The following is a 27792-nucleotide window of genomic DNA, read 5'->3' on the forward strand; positions in this document are numbered from 1 at the left end:
GGCCAACAGCTCAAATTCGCGGAAGTTTCATAAGACGAATGTACCTGGTTTTACAGTATATTCAAATTGTTTTAATATGTGAGACCAACAGAATGGTAGAGGTTTATAAAAAATCAGAACTTAAATAAGTAACTTATGATGTCACAAAATACCATGCCTCTGTGATTCTACAGAATTTGCCGCAACCACATATTATGCAAATTGGAGCAGGTAATATTATCATCAAGCTAACTAAGTCTCTTACTAACCTCTACGTAAATCCTTCACCTTCTAACCATTTTCTTTGACATAAAATTAAAAAAAAATTGGTGTTACCATACTACTGAAGTTTTGTAATAACTTTACAACAATAGGGAGCTTTAGATTTTGACGCGCGGACGTTTGAGACGAGTGCGCTGGACGTTCTCCTCTCCCCTGCGTCGCGTTGAAAAGTAGCTTTAGATTACGCTGGGACGCAACGTATAAAAGATAAAATCGCACCCCCATATGATCGGTGCATGAAGTAGCTCTCTACATTGCAAACTGTGCGGACGTAAAAATAGCCCGGTACACGTAGTGAAAAACTCAGGCGACGCAAGCTAAAAATAGATCGACTTGACGCGCGCTTCTGCGCACGCTCAGAAGATGTTTTTTCCCTCTGAACGTCCGCGCGTCTAAAATCTAAAGCTCCCTATTGACTCAAAGGGGTGGTAGTTACTAAACTATGATATAATTTGAATGTGTTTGTGTACATGTCAATGGGCGGAGTAGGAGGTAATGTCATTATCTTATAAAAATTTCTATGTACAGTTGCAATCAATGTCACTACTCAATTATAACAACAACAACAAAAAATACACAGAAAATAGTTCAGACTGGCGAAGGATTGCAAAGTTTAATATAAGATCGCGAAGCCTACACGATCTTTTGTTATCCGTCCACACTGGCAGTCAAACTTCTCCGTCTCTGGATCAAGAAGTTTGGAACATTAGAGAGTGTGCGCAAGGAAGAAGATAGAGTATGCAATCTGATGGCTAGTGATTGTGACGTAACAATGAACACCTGTACATCACAGTGGTCAAGCACTTCGGAAGCACAACCAGCAAACAGGTGGTGGACTGGTCACGTGACAATCTTCACAAGGTTTCAGTTTCTAGCGTTCGTACTGGCAAAAGATCGAGAAGCGTGGCGGGGGTGGGGGAAATATCCTTAGTTTGAGTGGGAAGTTTCATGAGAAGTTCCATGGGAAATTTGCAGTCACACTGGTAAAACTGTGAGATCTTAACCCGTTGAGGATGGTTTAATTTTGCTAAAACACACATTTCCCATAGACACTTGCCCAAGTATACTCGGGACTCATCCTCAACGGGTTAAAGATTGCGATCTTAAACTTCTTGATCTTTTGCCAGTGTGACTGTGACTAATAAGTGATGAAGTTTGAAGGTTTCAAAATGGTTCTATTTAATAATTTATTTGTGATTTACATTGTATAGTGTAGGCCTATATCATATCTTCTAGATGAGTAAGTTATACATCCTTCCGCCTCCCTTTAAAACATGAAAACAAGAACAGAAGACAACCTATCACATCAGCCATTAAAAAAAAAGAAAGAAGAGAAAACAATGTGAATCACATAATGCTGTCTACTTCACTACAGCTGCAGGCTATGAATAGACAGTATTGGGAACAGGACAGGCAGAGTTTTGTCTGTTTCTGGGTAGTAGACACGGTTTCTGCACCCATCAATCAAAAGGGATGCTGGAGCAACAACAGCACAAAAGTGAAGGAGAGATGACAATAGAAGCAAACAGAGAACAAAAGGTGTAGGGTCAGAGGGTCAGGTTACAGAGTGCAAAGGAGGGGTGGTGGGGAGCAGCAGGCAGGGGGATACTGAGAGCAAACAGCACAGTCTGACAAGAGCCTTGTGACCTGCACAAACTCTCTTCATGAGGGTAAAGTGGGAAGGGGAAGCCCATCTGTCATTTCCTCTGTATAAAAGGTATTTCCCTTCATGCAGGAACTGGAGGCATGTCAGATAAATCAACACAGGAATAGTAATGTCTCCCCAAAGCCCATTTTCCTCCTTTTTCTCCCTGACTCCTCTCTATGTTCACAGCTCCTTTAACCAATCATCACCACAGTCAGCATAATGTTGACTTTCTTTTGTGATTCTGAATGAAAGATTATTGATGTTTTTCTTGACAAGGTGAAGAGAGACTAACTTCTCTTGACATAGCTCCCACCTCCCTCGAGTCAAGGCATTTGTTCAAGAAGCCACATTACATCTCGTCCAGGTTTCCTCTCATTTCACATAGGTCTCAAAGAACATAAGAGTACACATACTGTATGTTCGCATGCTCATTTTCAACACAAGTTGCTATGGAACTGCGAGAATGATAATCATAACTAATATATTTTCCAAATCAAAATGAAAGCGATTTAATTACTGCTGACTATAACAAATCACCCCCACTCCCGCAATCACTGCATTCTCACACAGGTATGCACCAAGTGAAGCTAAATTAGGAAAGTGACATTCCTAGAAATTTTATGACCTTGTATTTTGACTTTGGAACAAATGTTCATTTATCTTAAATAATGAATTCCAACCAAATCATTTTTATCATATGATATTCTAATCCTATCCATAGATGTGGCTAGAAAATGACATTCAGAGCCATAGTAAGGTATATTTACTATGTTGTCCTATAGGCCTATTTGTATGCATGTTGTCTGCCAGATACACAGACCAAATTAAAACAAATCCAGGTAGCTAAATCCCCCATAATCTCACCACTTAACGTATGATGTTTAAAAACATGGTGTTGACAAAATGAGAATTTCTCCTTGTTTGATTGGGGGGGGGGGGGGGCGTGAGTAGACAGACAATCACATTCTACTATACAATGTGCAATAAAACCGATGGGCTTGAAAATAGTTAATACATAAACACAAATAAAAAAAAGGCTTGAAAACAAACTTGGGAAGAAAAAAAAAACAACATGGATCTCCTGACTATTTGCAGTCAGTAAATAATTACACTGACAATAATTTGTCCTCCTCCTGTATGACTGGTATTGTACGATTTCAACAAACTTGTAATTGATGGGTGATCATGGGTGAACAAGTTGATAAACAAGGCATAGTCCTTCAGATATCGTGAGCAGTTCAAAAGAAATAACAAAAATGTTATCTCTTTTTTTTTTTTTAATTTGTGAGAAAAAGAGAGAGAGAAGGAAGAGAGGGAGAGAGAAAAGTGGCTTTATGGAAGCAGCCAACCATACTGGAACCCAATGCTCAGCTTCCTTTGTTGCACCTGTCTACATGATGGATAGGGTTCATATTCTCAAACAATTGTACCCGTATTCTCATCACTGCTGTCTTCATAATACACAAGCAAACCCAAGAGGCAGGACCCAAGTACATTATAAAACTTTGCTCTGCATTGCAAAAGTTTTGTTTTTTCTTGAGGCTACATAAACAATTCAACTATAATGTCACGAGGCCTAATCAACATTTCAATAACAATGCTGCAAGCATATCACATTTGGTAATTGGAACATAATGTTTTAGTTACTGATAATGATAACACATGGACATGTGGATCTTTGTGAAATATACTGTGGTAGCTTGTAAGTAAGGGTAAACTTGGGCAATGTTCACAAATTTCATCTCCGGATAACTTTCAGCACAACTCTTGTACATACTGGTACAGATACTGTATGATTATTATGCCCAATGTTGTGAGGAACAACACATTGTGGCAAATAGATGATGAATTCCAAACTAAATGCTCCATAGTAAAATTTACAATGTATGCTAACTTTTCATAATGTTTCCCCCACTCCTGAGTGATACATGTTATGACCTAATGAACAGATTATAAATACTTACCACTCAAGGGCAAATTAATATTTGACTACACATTTTACTGGTCTCAAATACTGACTGAAAAGGAGAAAAACAGTGTACACACAAAAACAGAGCAGCACCCTTCATGAGATATGCTTTTATCCATTTAAAATTTGTCAATTAGGATACAAAATAGGAAAGGAGGGGAGAAGGAAGAGTGGTGAAAATACATGGAACAATATGCATATTAAAAGACAACATCAACAATGTCAATTCTATTTTACTTATTGGTTTTTAACTTACATGTACTGTACTGTCTTACTGATAAGTATTTTTGAGCCATTTTGGGCTTGTATCAATCCTGTCATTTAGAATTAATTGATCATGTAAGATTTCTCCATGTCCTTCTTCACAGGATGCATGATTATGTTAGACCATGTAATTCTGCAATGAAGAAATGTTAGTTAGTAGAGCAGTAAAGCCTGCTAGCCCACTTGCTTAGGGCACAGGCCTACTATACAAACAGGAGGGCACCTAACTGTATGTTTTCTGGATTTTTTCTCTTTTCAGGTGTCAGTATACAAATTATGCATGCAAATAGTCTTCATGAGATTAAGTATCAACTACGAAATAAATGATTGGAGTAATTAATAATCACAACATTGTCTTCTAGACTACAGATTTGCATCAATTTAAACCATGATCTAGTAAATCTGAATACAATTTGCATAACATGTATATAATGATCTAATCTTACTGACAATTGGTAAGAAATAGCATACCAGTACATTAAATTACAGCTCATAATACTTGTAGGTTATTCTAAATATGGCAAGGATATACGGACAATTTTAATTTTTTCCTCTCTCTTTCAATACATGTGGTGTCTGCTGGTTGTCTTTGGACCCACAGGGTATATTTCACAATTTGATTGTAAATTGAGAGTTGTGATCCTAAGAATTTGGAGTTCACTAAATTTTAAAATGCAATCAGCTCATTTCATCTTGAGGCCCCAATGAGGGCTGGCCCATGGAAGCTGCTATCTCTTTTCAGGCAGACAAAATTCAGAATCTATTATGACTCTGGAAGCAAAGGGCAGAACAATCCTCCAAGCCAGTTCTAACAGAAGGAGAGATAAATTAATGTACAACTATCTTGTAGACATTGCAATACAAAAATAAGTCATTCCACCCAAACAAAAGGAGGGAAAATGAGGGTACACAAAATACCCACCTGCATCTTTTAGCTTCCTCTAATGATACAGGCATAGAAGAGGTAAGTAGAAGAAAAAGTCTATACCTATTCTGAATTCATGGGAACAAATGGTTTCTCATTATTTTTCCACTTGATTTATGAAGTCATTTATCATGCTTAGGGACTAGGCTATTCACTAGGTGCAGCAGCTTTTCTAGGCTTTCTGGCAATTTAAGGCTCATCACAACCGACTCCACTACCCCCCCCCCCCCACCCTCGCCCAAACAAATCCTTCCTCTTTGGAGTAAAGAGAAGAACTGAATTCTTTCTTTCTCGATCTCCCTCCCCCATCATTCTAAGGCACATAGAAGAAGTAAATGCTCTCCCTCTCTCAGCCTATCCTCTTTCTCCCTCCCTCCCAAATCATTCTACCTCAAAGCACAGCGATCTGAAGTCATTCTTTCTTTCTCAATCTACCTACCCTGGCATTTCATATAAGAACACAAAGAAGAACTGAATTCTCTTCCTTTCTCTTTGACTTTCCCTCATCATCATCCCCTTTCCATCCTGCCCCCCTCGAAAAATCCTTCATCCTTCAATAAAGTCAAGAACTAAACTCTGTTTTCTTTCTCTCACCATCTCCACCATCTTTTCCTCTCCCCCCCCCCCCCAAGAAAAAGAAGAAAAAATCCTTCTTCCTTGGAGAGAAGTGAATTTTCTTTACTGTCTACCCACCAACATATTAACATGTATTTTTCAAAGCCAGAGAAGAACTGAATTTCTTCTTTCCTGCCAAACCCTTCCCCACATACTTTGACCTTGAAGCCAGGATAGGAGCTGATGTCCCTGTGCCTCATGCTGCCCCGCCCCATCTTCAGCATTCAGTTTTATGGCATCACATTGAAAGGAAGTTAGAAATGTTAAAGTAAACTGGAAATGTCGCTATGGCAACTGGTATGCCTCCGCCATAATGCATGGTTCTCCCAATAGTCCATAGTACGCCATGATAATGTGTGATGACAGTTTCACGTAATTGGCAAAAAATTTAAATGAAATGTTTGTCACAAATGTGGTGATTGTTCACTTTCCTTGAAGTAGGTTTAATCAGGCTCGGCAATACCGTGCAATTAACTCGGCAAAAGCTTTTAACCTCCCTGCCTAATTTGCATAAAGTAAACAGCATGTGTACGCACATAAAGTAAACAGCATGCTTACGCAAAACCGCTGGGGAAGTGTTGCAGGACAATCGCAATATTTTACCCCAGAAGCCATCAAATGGTAAAATCTATACAGCAAATTGAAGGAGAAATTTTTCTCTAACTCGCAATGTTAGTTATTTTGGGTTTTATTGAGAATGAACGGACGGATGGATGGAAGGACGGATGGAAGGACGTACAACCCGAAAATATAATGCCTCTGGCGACACTTCGTGGTGGGGGCATAAAAAAGAAAGTAGTATCCTGTCTTTGTGGGCATCCAATTTTGGTGCCTCATTTTTTTTCTTTACTATTTACTCTTTTTTTTTCAAAATCCCGATAAAAATATACAAAATTTGTGTTCCTCGACCTTGTCCACATCTTTTTAGGAGTTTCCACACCAACTTTTTTTTTTTATATCTACTACTTTGCAGAAGATGAAAAAAAAAATGGAAATTCATCAACCGATCATGATGCAATGAAATCATCTTTAGTAATACATATCCACCATTGTACTGCTGGGCGAGGGTGGTCTATAACCCACCCACAACTGTACTGTAGGCCGCTGCTCGCAGACAGCACGTTATTGCTTTAAGAAAGCATAACAGCTTGTGTACGTTTGCACATCATGAATGTAAATGTCTTCGCACATCATGTAGGCATATAATAAGCCAATGTTTTCAGAAGTGTACTTTTGCCTGCTATACCATGCTGGCTATAAAAGACACTGGTGTGGTTTTCTACCACCTCGTATGTGCATGTGCAAACTCACTGTAAATATTCCACACCCTAATACACTTGCTTCTGAATTTCCAAAATCCAGTTGAAGACATCTTAAGACAACAGTTGGTACAACTGGATCACTTGAATTGAAAGCTCTGTGCTGTACTCCTTGCAAGCAGTCAGTAGCACGGTATATCCATTCCAGCAGCAGCATTGAAATTGGCAGGCATGGGTTTAAAATGATGGCAATTTACACAAACTGATCACGTATCACCATGACTTCCAATGAATCCATCTGAAAACAAATCTTTCAAGAAGCCCAGAGCAGTCTACTCTCAAGTCTTGAGCACCTTGTTCTACCTGATGTACTCTTTGTATCTTGCAGTGTGGAGATTATTGTCATGTTGCATCTAATGATTTCATTATGTGTTTAGCATTGTATATTAAAGGGGTGGTATAGTATTGGTGGAGATGAGGATTGGGCTTCAGTTTTTGAGAGATACCAAGAAACCACTTATAAATGAACACAGTGCATGCCATTCTGAAGGGAATTCAAAGTTTATTAGATGAAAATCAGCTTTGGGTTTGCTAAGAAATTCAAAAACAAAGTAAAACAAAGTGATCCTGATAAAAGCTGGGTCCCACCATTTACCAGGACTGCTCTGTTTTGGATACCTCAGCCATTTCAAAACCAATTTATGAATCCCTCTTGGAATTACATGCTCTTTCATATTTCATATGGGCTTTCTCAATTCTTACAAAAAAAAAAAAAAAGAATGTTAGAAAACCTGAAGTTAGGCCTCAACCAAAACTATACAATCCCTTTAATGTCTAAGTGCAGTAAGTGCATGTTGTGATAGACACCAGAAGCTACAACTACCTGATATATTCAGTATGCAGTGATTAACTTGCGACATACCACAACTGCTACTACAATGGCAACAAGAAGAAATCAAGCACGAAATTCAGCTGTTGCCACAGTAGAGAGCATTACCACAGAGTGCCAGAAATGAATCTATCCATTTGTCTGGGGCAAACAAAACTTGCTGTTGGACAAGTCCAATGAATCTGCACTTGTCCTTGGAAATGGGATGGCATTCAGGCAAGAGGATGAAATATCTTTTGTAATGACCTGTTCCTGCACAGTACAGCTTGGTCAAGTCTTTCAGGTAACATGGCCTTAAACTTTTGCCAACCCTTGTTCCAAACCCATCTTGTAGAAAAGTATTAAAAATGTTCATGTACAATACATATAGTACTAATCCTATCAAAGGCTACTAAATTTGAGAATTTTTTAAACTGGGTCTGATCTTCCAAGACTAAAAGGCACCCCAGAGAGGGGTTGTGGCAGAGTGCAGAGGTCAAAGGTTAAATCCACACTGGGCTTCTTGTCTGCACACTGGGGCTCAGGTCATCACTCAACTACAAGAGCTGAGAGTGCAACCTTTGACCCACCAAGACATTGACAAATCACTAAGTTCCTTTGTGGTGGTACCTCCTACTTCTAGTTTTCTTTGGTCACTTCAGGGTGAAAATGTAATTTGTATAATAGATCAACTAACTTCTGCTTTTATTTTACAGTAGTGCATTGTATGTCTCTCTTATTTAAGTACACTTCAAATAGGAAAGCACATGAACAATTATTGGCAGTATAAGACCAAGGGTCAAATTTTGTGTCAAGTACTTTTCCATTCTGACAATGAATTAAATGTACATGGAGTTTCATATTATGATATCTAACCAGTTATTTCAGATATATAGGCATCTTCTACAATAACACTGTACAAGGCAGGGGTCGCACTTAACTTTTTTTTTTAACTAGCCAGGCGGACTACTTAGAATCAATTTTAACACTGAAGCAATATTTTGGCTAGCCAGATGGACTAGTAACTTCAGAATTTTATGATTTTTAGCTAGTCCGACGTGATTTTGGGTGGCCAATGGCCAGCGGACCATCGCCAATTTCGAACCCTGCAAGGCCAGTAACCTTTACAAAACAAATAATTATGCACTGATTTAAAGTGAAAGCATCTCGCTCCAGCTTTACATTTTATTTTGCAGCACATTAACTTTATCTTATAACACGCAATGATAACAACTAGTGTTCATTGTACATGTATGAGTCATACAGCCTCTTTATTTCAAACTACAAATGAGATGATGGAACAGTCAGGCAACATTAATACCAACAGTAAAAGAAGTTTAGGCCAAAAATTACTTAGTCCAGGGAGGTGTAAGAAAAGGAGAGACAACTCCTGCTCTCCTTTGAAGGATGCGCGGCACCGCCGAGAAGTTCTGCGCTTAACTACAGGTGGAAATTAGGTGCTTTGACAAAAGAGAGCATAAATAATCGGGACTAGCGCTCTCACATCTAGAAATACTTGCCCCTACTGTATTTCGCTCTCTCTCTTTCAATGTGATGGCAACAATGAATTTGTGTACCTTGAATTGGAGCAGCGAATCAAAATGCAGTGTACAACTGACAATTTTAACAGCAAATAGTTTAAAAGCACGCTGGAGCACGCTTTAGCGGAGTACTTTATTTGAAAGATCAAAACATCCCAGATTAAAGGATAGAAAACTAACATGCGGAAATGTGCGCATTATAGAAAAATATTAGGTTTTTAAGAGGGCCCAATTTTCATTTCATTTCGATTTGCGCATTACGAAGAAACTAGAAATACATGTTTATAATATTGAATTCTTTCCTAAACTACTCTTAATCAATTCGAGTATTCGATTTAAAATTTTACGGGGAAATAAAGCTTGTAATTCAACGAAAGGTGAAATGCGTTTTTTGTCTCCGAACTTCGCCTTGCAACTAGAGCGGTGCAGAGCATGACTTCAAAGCGTACAGTGGAATGCTAGACATCCCACTGTAACGCTTTGAACCCAAACATGTGTTTGCATGAATTACGAGGGAGTTGTCTCTCCTTTTCTTACACCTCCCTGCTTAGTCTTAGCTTCAAACTTCACCTAATATGACACAGTTGTTGCAACTATCACTGGCATCTAATTTTGTCTCATCCTAGCTGATTACATTGATCCTTCTATCATGAAATGTTCGGCAATTAACCATCTAAACAGAATAAACTAGAAATATCACTTAAGGTGATTAATACCCCCGCCCCGTGACGACAGTCTTACCCAAGGAATGATCTTTCCTTGATCTTCTGCCATTTAGATGCCGTTACCATGGCAACGCAGCTTCCGACATGTCCGAAAAATATGTCTTGCACATCTTCCCACCAAGACTATTGTGTGTGCCACATTTCATAAGCTTTTGTCAAAAACTGAGGAAGTAGTTCAATCCACAAGATCTTTCCTTGATCTTCCGCCATTAATATGCCGTTACCATGGCAACGCAGCTTCCGACACGTCCAAAAAATATGTCTTGCACATCTTCCCACCAAGACCAATGTGTGTGCCACATTTCATGAGCTTCAGTCGAATACAGAGGAAGTAGTTCAATCCGCAAGATCTTTCCTTGATCTTCTGCCATTTATATGCCGTTACCATGGCAACGCAGCTTCCGACATGTCCGAAAAATATGTCTTCTACATCTTCCCACCAAGATCAAGGTGTGTGCCACATTTCATAAGCTTTGGTCAAAAAACTGAGGAAGTAGTTAAATCCGCAAGATCTTTCCTTGATCTTCTGCCATTAATATGCCGTTACCATGGCAACGTACTTTTGGGTACTGTCAAAGAATGCATCTTGCACATCTACAACCAAAGGCACACATCTGTACCAAGTTTCATGGAAATTGGGCAAAAACTGAGGAAGTAGTTTGCAACACAAAATTTTCCATCATTTTGGCTCATAATATGTGAGCTGTTACCATGGCAACATACTTTTTGTCACTGTCAAGAAATGTGTCATGCTGACCTATATCCTAAGACAAACATTCAATATGAATTCCATGAGAATTGGAAGAACACTGATGAAGCAGTTTTGCCATGAAGCATTTTGCCCTATATTTTACCAATAACATGCCGTTACCATGGCAACGCACTTTTTGCCACTGCGGAAATATGTGTCTTGCACATCAACATATTCAGATGAACATCTGTACCTAATTTCATAAAAATTGATCAAAAACTGTGGGAGGAGTTCGCGACGCAAGATTTGTACCCATTTTTGCCCATAATATGCCGTTACCGTGGCAACGTACTTTTGGGTACTGTCAAAAAATACGTCTTGCACATCTACAACCCAAGGCACACATCTGTGCCAAGTTTTATGGGAATCGGTTGAAAACTGAGGAAGCAGTTCGCGACGCAAGATTTGCAACGGACCGACCGCCCGACCGCCCGACCGCCCGACCGCCCGACCGACCGCCCGACCGACCGCCCGACCGCCCGACCGTCCGCTGATTCCTATATACCCCCTTCAAACTTCGTTTGGCAGGGGTATAATGAAAATCAGCCTAAAGGAACACTTTTATTTTTTGGCCATAAGCTTAAAATGGTGACAATTAGATGTACATGGTACTGTGAAGTCAAATTTCATTTGAACACAAAATTAGGCTAAAATTCAATAGAGTTGCAAAAGAGAGCTACTAGAGCAGAGCCTTCCTAAACTACTATTTGAAGGATGGATACAGCACTCTCAACACATTCACAGGAAAGGTATCACTGTGCTTCAGACAAACAGGTAGACATAGCACATCAAACCAAATACACAAGTAGTGAAAGAGATGGAAAGAACAGAAGACAGGTAAAATGCTATTTTCTATGTGCACTCTCTACTCATGACATCAAGGAAAATAGAAATGCTTAATATTCTGGCTTACCATTGGCACATGTAAGCTCATCCTCCAGTAATCGTACTCCTGTGGGGCAAGCACAGCTATAGCCTTGTCTGGTTGGTGCTAGGAGACAGAGGTGTGAACAGCCTCCATTGTTGGTTCCACAAGGATTAGAGTCTGTTCAGAGAGTGGAGTGAGATAAGAACTGTATAATTATTCTGTTACTTGAGCTATGAATAAATCTTGACCCTGAAGTGCATAGAACATACAAATTTGTGCTACCTGAGAGTCAAGCATAGGCTGCGTTCATTAACTTCAGAGAGAGAATCACTTTTCAAAACGCGTTTTGAGTGGTGTTTGCGCAGGTGGTTTTACACGCTATTCTGGGGGTGCCGCGTTTATCTAACCACCATACAATGGCGATTCGAGTGTTGTCACTGCGCAGCTTCTTTGCGCCATTCAACCTGGAAAGTAAAGGTCAACTGCCTAGCAGCAAACATGCCTCACCAGTCACACACAACTAATTGGTAGAGAGCACAACCGGAAACAGCCTGGATTTGACCCTGAGATATGAACGCGTTTCAACACGGCATTGCGTTTATCTACTCACAGAATGGCGATCGTGGTCTCAAACGCATTTCAAAATGCCGTCTCTAAACGCGTTTGAAAACACGGTTGCATTTGTCTAACCCCTGAAAATGGCTCAAACACGTTTAGGATCATGATTCTGCCTTAGAAATTTTTTAGATAAACGCAGCCATAATTTTAGCAGCCATCATGTACAGAGACTCCAACTCTCTTGCTTTCGACAGGAAATCTCCTGCCGAAAGCCCATTTTTGCAAAATCTCCCATTCTCCCACTTGAGATTCAATTTCTCCCACCCTGCCTCTGTGACCCCAGTGCGAGGCTCGGCCGCTGCTCGGCCATGGCCGAGCCCACCTTCATTTCAGTGTAAACACGCAAAAGGCCAAATGCGGGGCCAAAATTGGCCGCACATTTGGCCACGCTCTGGAGGTGGTCTCGGCCGCAGCCGAGCCCGACCTTTTCTCAGTGTAAACGCAAATTGGGCCAAATGCGCGGCCAATTTTTGTCTGGCTTCCAAACCCTTTGCCCGTACTATTTTGCTATGCAGGATATCAACCCCCTCAACGTCGAAAACTAGTATAGTTTAAGGTAGTTTTGTCCTGCAAAGGATTTTTCCTTCGGCAAAGGCCCTTGCCCGAACAGCGACTTCGTCGCCACGGAAGCCAGATGGCAAAGGGTCTGAAAAACTGACTATACCCAATTGCGTTTGTTTACAAGCAGAGCGCCACTACGACAAAATATCGAAAGGTTTGAATTAAAAGCGCGGCCAGGCCCCGCAGTGTAAATGGACAAAATTGCGGGGCTCGGCCCTGCAATTGAGGCTGGGCTCGGCCGCGGCTCGGCCCAGCCCCGCACTGTAAATGGGGTCTGTGTCTCCCGTTTGAAATGATTTCTTTCTTCGTATCATCGTATGTTGAAAAATAAGCCTTAGATAGCATGAGAGAGCATCCAGAACCCTAGAGCTTCCAGGGCCCTAAAGTGGGCCCTGGACCCCGGCCACAAGGAACTTTGTGCTTCACACTCGTCACACACATCATTTGGAGTCTCCCGTTTGCTAGTGGTTTCAGGCGGGAGAATCTCCAGATCAGAAGGTGCTTGAGGTTGGAGTCTCTGCATGTACATTTTTCTACCTGCATTGAAACCACTGACCTTGACAACCATCATCCTGAAAAATTTTCTACAGCTCCTGTTATATTCTGAGCTTTAATAGATTTGAACAGGCTTGCACGGAGAGGACCTTTACCTTTCACGCAGTGAACAGTGTTGATTTCATATCATCAATTGTGGAAGGGTGTGATGTCTTTGGCATCAAGTCCAAAAACCACTGATTCATACAAATGCATAATTGATGTCCAACATGGAATCAAGCAACTTTCCCGATATCAGTAATCAAAAATATCTATTCAGTTATCATATCTATAGCAATCAATCTGTTCTCCCATGTTTGACATTTTGAAGACTACAAACAATGACACATCTAATCAGATCTTGTCAACAGTTAAGACTATAAAAGTAACAACTGATTTTTTAATGTTGCACTGGCAGAAATCATCTCCCCTGCGAAAGACGGACATACAGGCATGTCTCTTTATGAGAATACTAACACTCTGGGGACTGCCGGTCTTGGCTGAAGACATGGATGTCCATTGGTGAGTAGAGGTCTTCATGGACCACCCACTGCTCCTTGCCACTGGTTTTATTGCATGCGTGTATGGACTGAGTCTCCCAGTCTGTCCAGTAGAGCCAGCCTCCATGGACTGTCAGAGCAAAAGGGTGCTCCAACACTCCTTCTAAGATGATCTGAACATTAGATAAATGAAGAAATAAACAAGTGCAGATATGTAACAGTTAGCGGTATGTACAAATCAAATAAAATGAAATTATTATCCTTGCTACCATCAACAAATAACAGTTCTGGAGCTTTTTGTCAAAGGTGTTATGACTATGTACAACTGTAAAGGTTTATTTAAAGATGTGTATAAGTCCTAAAATACAGGAGGATTCTCCCTAAAGAAAAAAAAAAGAGATAAATGATTAAGTATAATAAACAAACATCAGTGCAATGCTACTTACTCTCTGATGTCTTCCATTCATGTCACTGCTCTTGATGAGATTATATTTGGCATCTACCCAATACAGGCGTCCACTGGAGTAGTCAATGGTTAGCCCATTGGGCCAAAAAATATCATCCCTTACGATGACTTCTCGCTCTGTCCCATCCATCCCTGCCCGTTCAATCTTTGGGACTTCCCCCCAGTCCGTCCAATATATATACCTGGAAGAGGAAAGAACAGAAGGGAGAAAACATTCACATTAAAAGGAATTCTCAAACAGACAGATGTCTATGTGATCATCACAGAATGCTACTTGCATCCTCTAACTTGATATGACTACAGCAAGCATGTGAGCAAGTTAGGCAAGGATGTTTGCACAAGTAGGTACAGGCAATCGTTACCATAGGTTTGTCATATTGCTGTGCTGAGAGAGAAGAGGCAATGTATTGTGCTATGTCATTTGTCATGAGAATTGTTAACTCAAATCTTTTCAAGCATCAATATATGCATGTTGTATGATAAGCAAGAACAACAACAAAAATATGTACAAATCATTTGAACAAACAGCTTTCAAAAGTAGATGAGTACTCATACTTAACTTTTATTATTCTAATAAAAAGTTTCAGATTAACTTTTAATTGGTCTGAAATTTCTCTTTACCTACAGATTGTACGCAGTAGTCTCCTTGGCTAGGAGTTTAGTCATTAATACCATGGCTTGCTGAATGGAGGTTATTGTAAAACAAGAAATGTTCACAGCACAAAATTTTTGGAAATTGGAGCGGACCACTTTTTTCATAACACAAAATTTTTGCAAATTGTCATTGGCATTTCAATACATACAGTGAAGACAAGAACTGTCACATGCATTTTAATTTCACGACTCGTGGCTCTCGCAAAATTCACAAAATTTAAGTGCATGCAAACATTTCTAGATTCACAATACAGGGCTGCACACTATCCCATTTTTTCTACTGGTCTGACCAGTACCCAGTTTTTTCCATCCTTTTTACTGGTTACTGGTCCGACAGTGATTTTTACCGGTCAGGGACCGTTGGATCACTGCCAGTGCACAGCGTTGCAATATGATGAATACATAAGACTGAGATTGTCAACTTTTAACATTTCACTTTTGCTGTCACACGCATTAGAACTTTGTAATCTCACTAGTTAGATATTGATCTATATTTCCAGCAAATGGACAATGAAGTCTGTGTGAAGTTTTTTTGTAATGGTGCCAGTGGAAAAGTGCCAGTGGCATCCTGAGATCTTAAGGCATGAAACAATCTATGAAATAGAATCAGTATGTTACAACTCAATACAACATGTCTGCAAACAATGCTACTATAACTAACCACATGCCTTCAGATTGAGAAATCCTGCATATCACGTTTTTACATTCTGAATTTGAGTAAATCAAAAACACATTCTCTATAATCAATCAATAATATGTTAGTGTGAGATCAGTTTTCACTTTAAAACCCTTGCCTTCAGACATAAATCAGTTAAATCACAATCCTACAGGAAGGCATATACCCCTGAAGTTACTTTTTCCCTTTTAATTGTAAAGCTGTACAGTTACATTGACATTTTAAAAAAAAAAGATCATAGGTAATGGTAATTTTTTCAAGTAAATGTTTATGAGCATTTTTATGTAGAAATCTGGAGGGACAATGTTTCAGGAAGGAAAGGAAGAGATATATTATAACTCCACTTTCAATGAAGGGCTCTAGAGAGATTTTTTTTTTTTTGTCTGCATAGTGTAATCATTCCAAATCATTCTACACATGTACAGTACATGATAAATCTGTATGTGCAGCGATTTGAGCTTTGATCTTTGGCCTTTTCTTTTATTTAATTTTTTTCAATAGAAAAGAGTGAGAATGTCATCCAGAAGGACATCATGATATGGTCCACTTCACCTTTTTATGTGGTTGATTGTTCAATACTAATTGGCATTTGAACACTGCATGTATTTCCATTTCTCCCACTTATTTTGAGTGTGTGATGTCTATGGAATGTTTCAGCTGTCATGCACATCACCTAGAACTGAATGTACCGGTACATGCACAGCTTGAGCTATTATCAGCTATTTCAATGATTACTGGTATACTTTGTCAAGGACTAATGTCAATATAATTTATAGTCATTACAATGCATAATAATTAACAGAGGTTTAACAATTGAAGAAGAAAAATGTGCCATGCAGTGTTTTGAGTTGATTGCTCTTCAGAGGGAAATACTGTATCTGTAATACAAGCATAAAGGTATTATCTTGCATCTGTCCTTGATATTTGCCATTCATACAATGAGATCCCCCATATGATCATTTGTAAGAGCTGAAAGTATGATTCCACATCCATTTAAATTTAAAAAATGACAGTTTTAACATCAACTTTGGACTCTTATAAGGTTTACATGTTTTCAACAAATATGGATGCTGAACACACTCTGAATGGCCCATACATTTCTGGACAGTTGATGTCTTCTTCAGTAAATACACATGTAAATTGCAGAAGGGGGAAATAAAACAATCTTTTCTCATTTGAATGAGCTATTGCATGCTGCTGCAACTGTACGCACAGAGGGATACACATATACAATTTGTAGCATGAAATGCTGCTTAACGCCAGGTTATATAAAGAGGTACGTCCACGCACAGTGGGCACTGAAACAGCCAGAGATGGAAATATACAACTGTACAATGGTAAATGGTCACTGAGCTGGCCATCAGCATGTGACATGAGATTGCCTGCTAAGTTGGATGGTGTGTGCAGTAGGGGTCTTGGATCCTAGCCTGGCTCTTGCCTTTCCCTTCTATTCTCAGATCTCTTTCTCCCAGAGATTGTTTCTGTTGCCATACTCAGTTCAAGTGTTTCTCATATACTGGGTTATTGCCTACATGATACTGAAAAAAAAAAAAAAAAAAAAAAAAAAAAAACAAGGGCTCCTGCTATTTTTTTGAACAAGTTACATCTTTCTGGTGTGGTTACAAACTCACACACTATAGGCCTACACATAATATTGCTTCAAGAAAAATGTACTTCAAATATATTACAACTTATTTCTGACTACTGGATTCATGGCATAATTCTGCCATTTTTTTTTTTCAGAAAGCAAAAAGGTGCAAAGCTATGTGCAGCAATAGGTAAGTTTTTTACAGTACATGTAAGAATACATCTACGATATTCTGATGGGCAGGAAAGGGAAAAGGGGAAAACACTGCTGTCTGTCAAAACTAAACATCTTTGGTAGGATAAAATAAATGGGTCATGGACAGAGCCTGCAAACAAGAGAAAAAAAGCTGTGGAGGCATGGAATGATGGGCATTTAATGCCCCTCTAAATCTTATGGCGGAAGACCTTGGCCTGACATGAATGTAGGGGAAGAGAGAGAAAGAAATGAAATCTAGGACAGACATGAATACCATTTATGTTGTTTGCATTCATCTATTGGCACCCCTCCACCCCACCCCCCACCCCCAGCTGCCAATCATAACTGTCAATCATCCACCAATGTGACGCTGAGGTATGTGCCCCATTGGAATGCAAGGAACATTGAGTAGGCAATACTGTGTAGCCTGATTCCCAGACTAAAGCTGGTTTTGTTCGTCCATGCCATGACCAATTAATTTTACAAACCTAGATTTCCTGCACATTCTACTAGAATAAATTCAAGTACTTATTCACAACTTTTCAACAGGAATTAGAAATTAATTTCTTCTCCGTGACAGTATTTTCATTAAAAAATTGGGAGAACAATGTATTGAAAACATGGGCCTACACTATAAAAAAAAATTCTGTGACTTACATGTACATTGTATCCAGGCCTAGAAAAATGTACTAAATTTCTATACTTAAGTCTAAATTATGTCAAAAAACACACAAGTAATTATATAAATAAAGGATAGTCTATATCAATCACTTCAAGCAAGCTCTCTCTTCATTGTCAATAAGACTATCCACTACCAGTAGCTGCTTCAGCTTATTAAATGGGCTTAGTTAAGTCATATTTCTTTGACTTGAGCAGAGTATGTCATGGTAAAACATTGAGTGACTGCTCCAGCCAAACAAATGTTGCTATAATATACTTTATTTGTCAAGAAATGAACTTGTCCTAGGAAACTGGGAAAGTGGATTTGTAGCATCAATGCTTGGCTGCTAACATTTTCTCACCCCCCCCCCCCCAAAAAAAAAGAAATTGTAAACAATAAAAAAATAGAGGAAAATTACATTCCTGTTCATAAACAGGAAAATCCCATGCATCAAACATGCTGAGGCAAAATTGATTAAAAGAAACATTTTCCATCTTAAAACATGATCTCTTTTAGCCAATCCATGTACTTTTAATAACAAAAAATAAAAACAAAAAACAAAAAGAAAACAACTGAACCAATATTGAAAAACATAGCCTACTTGTCAATGTAACAATCTATGAGCTACAATGTTGTAAAAAAGTTACAGGCTCTGTGATCAGTGTTACTACAGAGTAATTCTGTATAGATGGATAGACATGGCAGCTCCATCCCCACACAGCCATTCAGTGTTCAATGCTTTTCTCATCTTTCCAAGTTCTTGAAGTGGACACTCAAAGGCAGTCAGAAGCACTTCATGAGCATCATGAGATGGTCAAAACAGCCTGTATAATTTTTACCACTTGCACTTTTTTTTCTAGGTTGTATGTGTTTACATGTGACTCATTGACAGTGACACCTACAAAACTCAAAGCCCATTGTTAAAAGCAGAGCAGCACAAATATCTGGTCGATCAGTCAGTGTACACATGTCATTCTCACTTTACTGTACAAGTACAGTTGCATGAGAGTCACAAAGCTGCCAAATAAACGGCAGGAAACATACAATGATGTACATTTGTACAGTTATAGCTTGGAACTAGACCCTCTACTTTCTTTTCTAGTATGCCTAGGCATACACCTGTATGTACATTTGTACAAGGGAAGAGATTATCTTACTTTTAACATAATCCTGGCATACAAATGTATGTTATTATCATTCTCTTACTACCCATTCTTGACAAGGGGATAAAACTGGCTACAGTATCTTTTTCATAATGACTATCTATAACACTGAGGCTTAGTTTAATAGTAGGCCTACATTGAATGGTCACTTTCCAAGAATCCAGTGGTTTTCCAGGGAGCCGAGGATTACACTTGTACAGTTATTCAAGTGACCACTTGGTTTTTGTATACAAATAATATAAAATCACACACACACACACACACACACACACATTACCTTATGTACTGTCCTAGTTTGTAAATTAAATGTGGCATGTACAAAAACTACTTTTACATGCAATATTATTTTATTACCTTGTATTCATTGCATCTTGAAAGTAGAATAAACTTTCTTTCATATTTCTTTATAAAATTTACACTTCATGTCACATAACTTATTTAATGCACTGTAGAAACATTAGTCTAAAAGTCATGAAAAGTACATAGAATATTCAAGTACCCTACTATTAACAAATGCATCCAGCATTTACAATTACATTTGTACATGTATGCAAAATGAAATGTTAAGAAATAACAGAAGTCACTACCTACATGTATAATGTACATGTATGTACATGTAATGCACAATTCCAAAGAGTCTGGATTTACAACAGCGAAAAAGCAGTAGAGTGCAAGTTACCTCACCATCATACATGTACATGTACAACCATGATAACTGCTTGGAAATGCCCACAGGATGACACATTTGATGAATACAAACATTAGGCAGATACGTTGTAACTTTTGTCATTTCTCTAAGTTGCTTTATCATTGGTGGTCTGCTACTTTTTTGTGTGTTTTAAGCAATTTCTTTTCAGGAGTAAATTTTCCATGAACATTAACCCTGATGTCTTCCTTATGATTCTCAAGACCACTGACAATCAAAGAAACCAAAAACAAGTGTATTGCAAACATAAAAGCCAGACTAAGTGACATCTTGTCAAGCATGACATAAACAGATACATAGAAAAGGAAAGGAATGGCTTTGATGCATGATACTAAGTGCATGGATCTTCTGGTCTTTGGGCAAAGTGAGTTGGACAGCAGAGCATTCCTGCATAAAAGCTTCAGCAAGCCAGGAGAGAGGGAGAAACAGTGTGTGAGACAGTCTTGGGAGATGGGAGAGATGTTCTGACAGGGATTTCACCACAGGTCAATCAGAGAGACAAAAGTGATCTACAGTTATAAGTGATGTGACTTCAACTAAAGGAATCCTTGGATAATGGAATCTTTGCTTTTATAGTATAACATAGGAAACTGTCATACATGTAACCTGTCTGTTATATTTCAGTATCAAGCACAAAATAAACCCTGTTCAAAATTTGTATTTTAACTTTCAGAGTATGTAACATAATTTTCATTTGTGTTCCTATGTTGAATTTTCTCATTTCAATCTTGTTAATTGAGGGAAAAAATTAAGTTTCTGTTTGCTGTGATCTTCTGAATGAGAACATGCACAAAGTTTCAGCAAATGGGACAAAGGGAGACACACTGGGCTCAACAAACTCTGCTGGCAATAGAGAGAGCTACCTCATGCAGTGAAGCAGCAATGAGTATTTCCAATTTCCATGAAGATCATCATACATGTAAAATTATCAATTCCTACAATGTACAAACGTACATGTCAGCAATACTTTCCACATTTAAGTTATTTCATTCAGGCCTATGTATGGAGACAAAAAAAAAAAATTGGCTTTTCCCATGAATAAATGATACTAGCAACCAAGTGTGGATTTACACCTCTACAACTAGTTGTCAGGATCACTTCACACTGCTAGATAGAAGGTTTTACATCATGTATGTATAGCTCCCTCTTGCCTTGTGAATGGACTTTCAGTATTTTAACAGGCAGATACTGTTTGCAAGTCAGTAAGTTGTGATTGCCCCATGCAAGCAAGCCAGTCAGGTTTGTGGCACCCTGCTGCTAGAAAACTTGTATTGTATGCATGTGGGCACATATTCACATTCCCCCCCCCCCGACTTTTTTTTTTCTTTAAGCATGTTGTAAGTAAAGGACTTTACTGCAATACTAAAATGTTAAAAATTTGCTTCCATTCTCATTCCAGGGAAATTCTTGATTGCTACAATAAAACATAAAGTGCTGCCATGAGGTCTATCTACCATACAACATAGGTGATGCACACACTGGCTACTATCAATGAGGATTGATGTTTTCATGTTTGTTATTTACATAGTATTATATCAGGTTTCATCACCTTTTGGTCTGCAAAATGTGTAAATTATGAATGAAGAAATTTATTGCTAACAACAGAGAGTTCTTCCAATTGCTCCTAACAGGGCACTACTGTGAAACCACAAACGTTCCTGTACATTTCAATTTTGCAAATTTCGCAAGAGCCAAGATTCACAAAATTAAAATGCGTGCATGCAAAAGTTCTTTTCTACACTAGATGCATTGAATGCCAGTGGCAATTCGGGAAAATTAAATGTCGCGAAAAAAACCGTCGGCTCCAATTCGCGAAAATATCTTGCTTTACAATGAACAATGAAATGGGTGAAGCACGTGTGAAAATGGCTTCCAAAAAATTAAACACAAGAACTACTGCACATACACATAGCTGGGATATATAGCTATAAGTGTATCAGTCCAGAAAGAGAGGGGGAGGGGAACAAACTGAATATCAGGAAATACGTATGGAAATGGGGATGGGAAGACAGAGACTGCAAAAAGGAAAGAAGGAAAGACAGAGAATCAGAGAGATGGGGAGGAAGAACACAAAGGGAACAGCATGATGGGCAAAAGGAGACTTGGAGAAAGTAAAAAAGGTGTGACACTGACAGAGAGAGTTAGGTCAGCACCCTGGCAATGACAAGTAATGTGTCCTGACAAGGACAACGAACAAAATTAGATTCAATGTCTCCATTAAATCACTGCAAACCCGTAGCAGCTAAACCTTGGTCCTCCTGAGCCCTGGAGAAGTTATGAGCTCCACAAGGAAATGATTTCTACATATAATGTATCTCTCAGCTAGGTGCATTTTTCTTTTCTTTTTCCTCAATGCTTCCTCTCACCAGACCCATGGGGTAAGAGTGCTCTAATTGAATTAGGCTGTAATTTTTTGGTAAGGAGGGCTGGCCAGATATCCATGCCCACCTAATGGAATTATGTTTAACTGAGTTACACATGACTGACAGTCTGGATACATTTAAAAGGCACTAGAGACCTTCCATTTGTCCATGACATGTGTGAAGTACTTACAGGATGAGTAAATGTTCTAAATCTCCTTCTGACACTAGGTTAAAGGTGGCAAACAGAGTCTGTGCCACCAGTATGAGTAAAACCTACTTGTTCTTTTATTTAGTATGATTATCATTACATCTTTAACAGGATATGCTCTACCATATTTTCTTCTTTTGTTTTCTAACAAACTGTAGATCCATCACCATTGATTTTGACTGGTCCATATCAGTTCTCCGCTTTCTTTAAAAATGATGGGAGTTAAAGACGAACAAATTTTTTTTTAAGTTTGAACTCTCGATGCAGCAAAATCTTGAACAGCAAAGTGAACAAGTATTACTGTATAAGCTGTTATTTTTGCGAGGGTTTAATTTTTGCGAATTTCATGAATTGCAGTTGGATCGCGAATTTAACAACATGCGAAATTGTCTCCATGCACTTTGTTGATAGAGCATTAACGCAAGTGCCGGCGTCGATTCGCGAAAACAACATCTTGCATAAATGTCTATGACCTCGTCATTCGCGAAAATATCTGTACGCGAAAATAACGACGTATACAGTATTAAAGAAAGTCACTGTCCAACTGGCAGCTCTCGTTGTACATGTACTACAGTCCAACCTCTGTAAATCTGGCTATCACTTTTCTGAATCTCTCTACTATCCAGATATGCACTGGCACATGATTGTCTAAGTTGCATTTTCAGTACAAAACTTTACTCAAAGTAATGATTCTTTTGCAGATAAAGGAAAATGGGAAATTTTGGAGAAAAAAGGTTGATCACTATGATACAATGTAGGCCTATAATTACAGTGTATACCAACCAAAATAATGTTGCTCAAAGGAAAACAGACCAAGTCACTAGTGGAAGGTACAATTTTAACTTGTATGTAAACCAACTTGTCACATTTTGGTCTGCCCATGTTACGTTCACAACTAAGTCTAGAAATGGTATAAAACACAATGTTCAATAAAATTATAGAGCTGTTATTATCTTTTCTAATAAATATTAGGCCATTCAATTGAAAAAAAAAACAAAGTTTCATTAAGCATTCATAATTTGATCTTCCTATGTTAAAACATAGGCCTACAGTGTATATAAAATAATACATGTATCTGTCCAGTGTTATGTAGTTTCACCAAAAATTTTTCATTTTCGCATAAATTCTAATAGATTGTTTGTTTGAAGCAATTTGGGGGCGAAGTTATCTCTCATCAAAGGGATCATATAGTTTTGGTTGAGACCTAATTCCAGATTTCTAACATTTTTTGGTGAGATAATAAGAAACTTCTTATGAAATAGGAAAGAGCATGTAATTCCATGAGGAATTCAAAGTTTATTTAATGAAAATTGGTTTTGAAATGGCTGAGATATCCAAAACAGAGCAATTCTAATTAAGTGTGGGACCCACCTTTTATTACAATTGCTTTGTTTTACTTTGTTTTTGGATGTTTCAGTCATTCCAAACCCAATTTTCATCAAATAAACTTTGAATTCCTCTTAAAATGATAGGGACCTATATGCTCTGTACTATTTCATAAGTGTTTTCTTGGTATCTTGCAAAAAGTTAAAAGCCAAATTCTCATCTCCACCAATACTGTACCACCCCTTTAAAGTGTTCTAGAAGATCATATTGTATTGGGGTAATGCACATTGAAAACAAAAAATAAAGCGACATTCCTGAAAAGTACCCTTTAACTGGGGAAATGCCCATACATTTGTATAGTCATCAATACTGCACTAACACTTATCAAAAATATCAAAAACAAAAACAAATCCAGTAAAGTATCACCAAAGTGTACATTTGTAGATTGGGTGGCAATTCTGAGGAAAATGCTGTTTTGAAGGAATGTGATGAAATCAGGCAAGATAAAAACAAGGCAAAGAAAAAGAAGACATATCCTTCACATACACACAGAAAGAGTGATTAAAAATAGAAATAAGATGGTCATGGATGTTAAAGAAGAAAAAACACATAAATCTGTCAAATCAGTGATGTATGTAGAATGAAATGAACAATGGCAGCCACATTCCGGACATAACAAATATGTCGTCAGAGGCATTTATCAGTAGCATGGAGAAAGACAGACTGGGTCAAAAAGAAACAAGGCTGCCAGGAAAAGACACGTATAAAGAAAAAATAGTGGAGGGTTGGGAATGTACAAACTCAGACAACCTAAGGTGCCAAAGACAACATTACAAAGGTTGACAGATTAATAATGCTTGATTGACATGTCTGGCAGACTCGTGAAGGTCACAGGTCACTATAGTCTCACTTCAAGGCAAGTAAAGTGTACATGTACAGTACATCATTTACAGTGGCATGACCTGCTTACACCAGCAGCATTTTTATTGTTTAAGGGAGGCTGGTGTGAGTTGTTGCAAAATACTTTGAATGCATGATATGATAAAAGTAATAATAGCAATAGCCAGTAATGATAATAATAACAATCATCATAATCATCATCATGAATTAATTATAATTTACATTGCATCATTTTCATTCATGAAATGATCAAGGCACATTTGTGGATGAAAGCATGAAGATATGAAAGATGAAGATATTAGAGTTCGAGTTCAAATATCACGACACAGTCTTTGGTCTGCTTATGTTCTAGGTGGTGTGCATTTTCTTTCTTTTGAAAATCGGGTATACTTCATTGACTTTAAACGGTTTCTATTTTCTGTACTTACACTTTAACATTCACAAATTTCCTTCATGTCCCTTATATCAAAAGGAAACAAAGCTGCTGTAGGCCTATATCACAAGACTCATGAAAAAAAGTTTCTGGTGGTCAACCTTAAAGGACAAGTTCACCTTCATAGACATGTGGGTTGAGTGAATGCAGCAATATTAGTAGAACACACAGTGAAAGTTTGAGGAAAATCGCAAAAGTTATGAATTTTTGAAGTTTCTGCTCAGTCACAGCTGGATGAAAAGACTACTATAGCTTGTGATGTCACATGTGTACAACGTTATAAAGAAAGAATAAAGAAAATTCAACATGTTTTCATTTTTCTCACATAACAAAAGAATACTCAACTTCTCTCTTTCAGAAGGCAGGGGGAATAATATTACCCTTAACATACGTCACTAACAAGTCAAAGAAATTTGCATTTTATTCAAAAAATAGAGATTTGTGAAATTCTCTTTTATTTTCCTTATACAGTGTATCGTTGTACGCATGTGACATCATACACTGTAGTAATCTTCTTACCCAGCAGTGACTGCGCAGATATTTTAAAAATTCATATCTTTTGAACGGATAGTCCGATTTTCCTCAAACTTTCACTGATGTGTCCTACTAATATTGCTGCATTCTCACAATCATTATGTATATGAAGGTGGACTTGTCCTTTAAAAACTTCTATTCATGAAATACTGTAACTCTGTACCATATACATTTCTAGACTTCTACTGAGCTACATGTATGCAACAAGACTTCCGTCCTCCTTCTGTGATTTGATCTTTCTTTTAGATTGGCAATTACAAAGGTTGTTGTGTTTTTTGTTTAAAATTCATACATGCATGAAGTATGTTCACAGAGATACATGTCGAACTGAAGATAGGCTGGCCTTTTCTTTACATGTACGTCTAAAAAATTCCATACCAGTTCGAGTGTATTGGCAGTGTCTCTATACCCTGCATGACGATGTGTAATAAACATGCATGCCATTTGGATGGTACTGCTGCAGGGTTTGCATAGCTACAGTAGTCAATTAGGCGAGAATGATATCAGGGGGAGTGGAATTCCACATGCCATCAAAGTCACTCTAACACTGCTCACCATCGCAATAAACATTAGACTTCAAACATCATGCAAGGTACATTGTAAATGGAGAGGAATTGTATAAACTTTCTGAATTACTGACAAAGAGCATGATTTTGCTCTGTACAATTGGCAAATGTGAGAGACCCTCAACAAATGTAGGATGTTTTGTATCATTCTCACCACTGGCAAGCTAAACATAATGTTTGAGATTAAACAAGTCAAGATCCCTTTCATTCTTCTCTCAGTATAGAGGTCTCACACCTGTACATCAAATGCACCGTCCTGATTCCTATCATTTTGTTGTACTAAATAATTATACCAAAGGAAATCAGGGAAAACTTCTTTAACAAGAGACCCGGGGGTCACGAGCTCACCTGAGTATCGCAATTTCACCTTTCATGCATTCTTGCACACTCTTACCTGAGAACATTGCAAACTTAGGTCTGCATATATGGATCCCCCCCCCCCCCCAACTCCAGGGTGGGCAGGCAGCCCTGGATCTGCAATGAACAAACTTGGAACTAAAGTCATCAGTGTACAAACTCATGGTATTACCTTTGCTTTATCATTTCTGGTTCTACACGTAGAGTAGAAGATTTTAAATATTCCTTAATGGGAGGGGGGGGGTGGGCCCCCTAGGGGCCCCCCAAGAGGGACATGGTGCCCATTTGAAGGAATTGAGATTCTATCCCCCTAAGGATGCTACCTGCTAAGTTAACTAGGACCCATCCCCATCCCCTCTCCTGGGTCCCAAGGGGGGCACCCCTGATTCCACCAATCCCATGAACAAACTTGAAACTTCAGTTATCAATGTACTAACTCCTAGTATTATCTTAGCCCTATCACTTCTGGTTCTAGAGAAGATCTTTAAAGATTCCTTTATTTTAGGGGGTTTACCCCAGGTAGGCCATGGTGCCCCATTTGAAAAAACTGAGATCCTATCCCCCTCAGGGTGCTAGCTACCAAGGTGAAAATCAGACATGGGGATCTCAAAGTGAAGATGAAAATGTACAATTTAGGTCCCATAAGGACCCCTCCCCACCCCCCTCCCCTGGGTCCCAAGGGGGGCACCCCTGATTCCCCCATGAACAAACTTGAAACTACAGTCATCAATGTACTAACTCATAGTATTAACTAAGCCCTATCACTTCTGGTTCTAGAGAAGAAGATTTTTAAGGATTCCATAATTTTAGGGGGTTTGGGCCCCCCTGGGGCCCCCAGGTGGGCCATGGTGCCCATTTGAACAAATTGAGATCCTATCCCTCTAGGGATGCTACCTGCCAAGTTTGGTGAAAATCAGTCATAGGGATCTCAAGAAGAAGATGAAAATGTAAAAAGTTTACGCACAACAGACGACGCACGACGGACGACAGACTACGGACGCCGGACGCTGGAGGAAGAGCGATCGCAATAGCTCACTTGAGCCTTCGGCTCAGGTGAGCTACAAATGAGCCATATCAGCTTGGTCAGAA

At 38.7% G+C, this 27792-nt stretch overlaps 1 protein-coding gene across 1 annotated transcript in view; it reads right to left on the minus strand.

The window, feature by feature from the left end:
- LOC140236171 (low-density lipoprotein receptor-related protein 6-like) overlaps positions 1–27792 on the minus strand; it is a 77623-nt gene that overhangs the window by 24374 nt on the left and 25457 nt on the right. The window contains exons 3-5 of the mRNA XM_072316138.1: positions 14354–14555; positions 13885–14080; positions 11740–11871 (exon numbers count right to left, since the gene is read on the minus strand). Of these exons, the coding sequence (XP_072172239.1) occupies positions 11740–11871; positions 13885–14080; positions 14354–14555 (530 nt within the window). The remainder of the gene's footprint in view (positions 1–11739; positions 11872–13884; positions 14081–14353; positions 14556–27792) is intronic.

The sequence above is a fragment of the Diadema setosum genome, chromosome 12 (assembly GCF_964275005.1).
Source record: "Diadema setosum chromosome 12, eeDiaSeto1, whole genome shotgun sequence".
Taxonomy (NCBI): domain Eukaryota; kingdom Metazoa; phylum Echinodermata; class Echinoidea; order Diadematoida; family Diadematidae; genus Diadema; species Diadema setosum.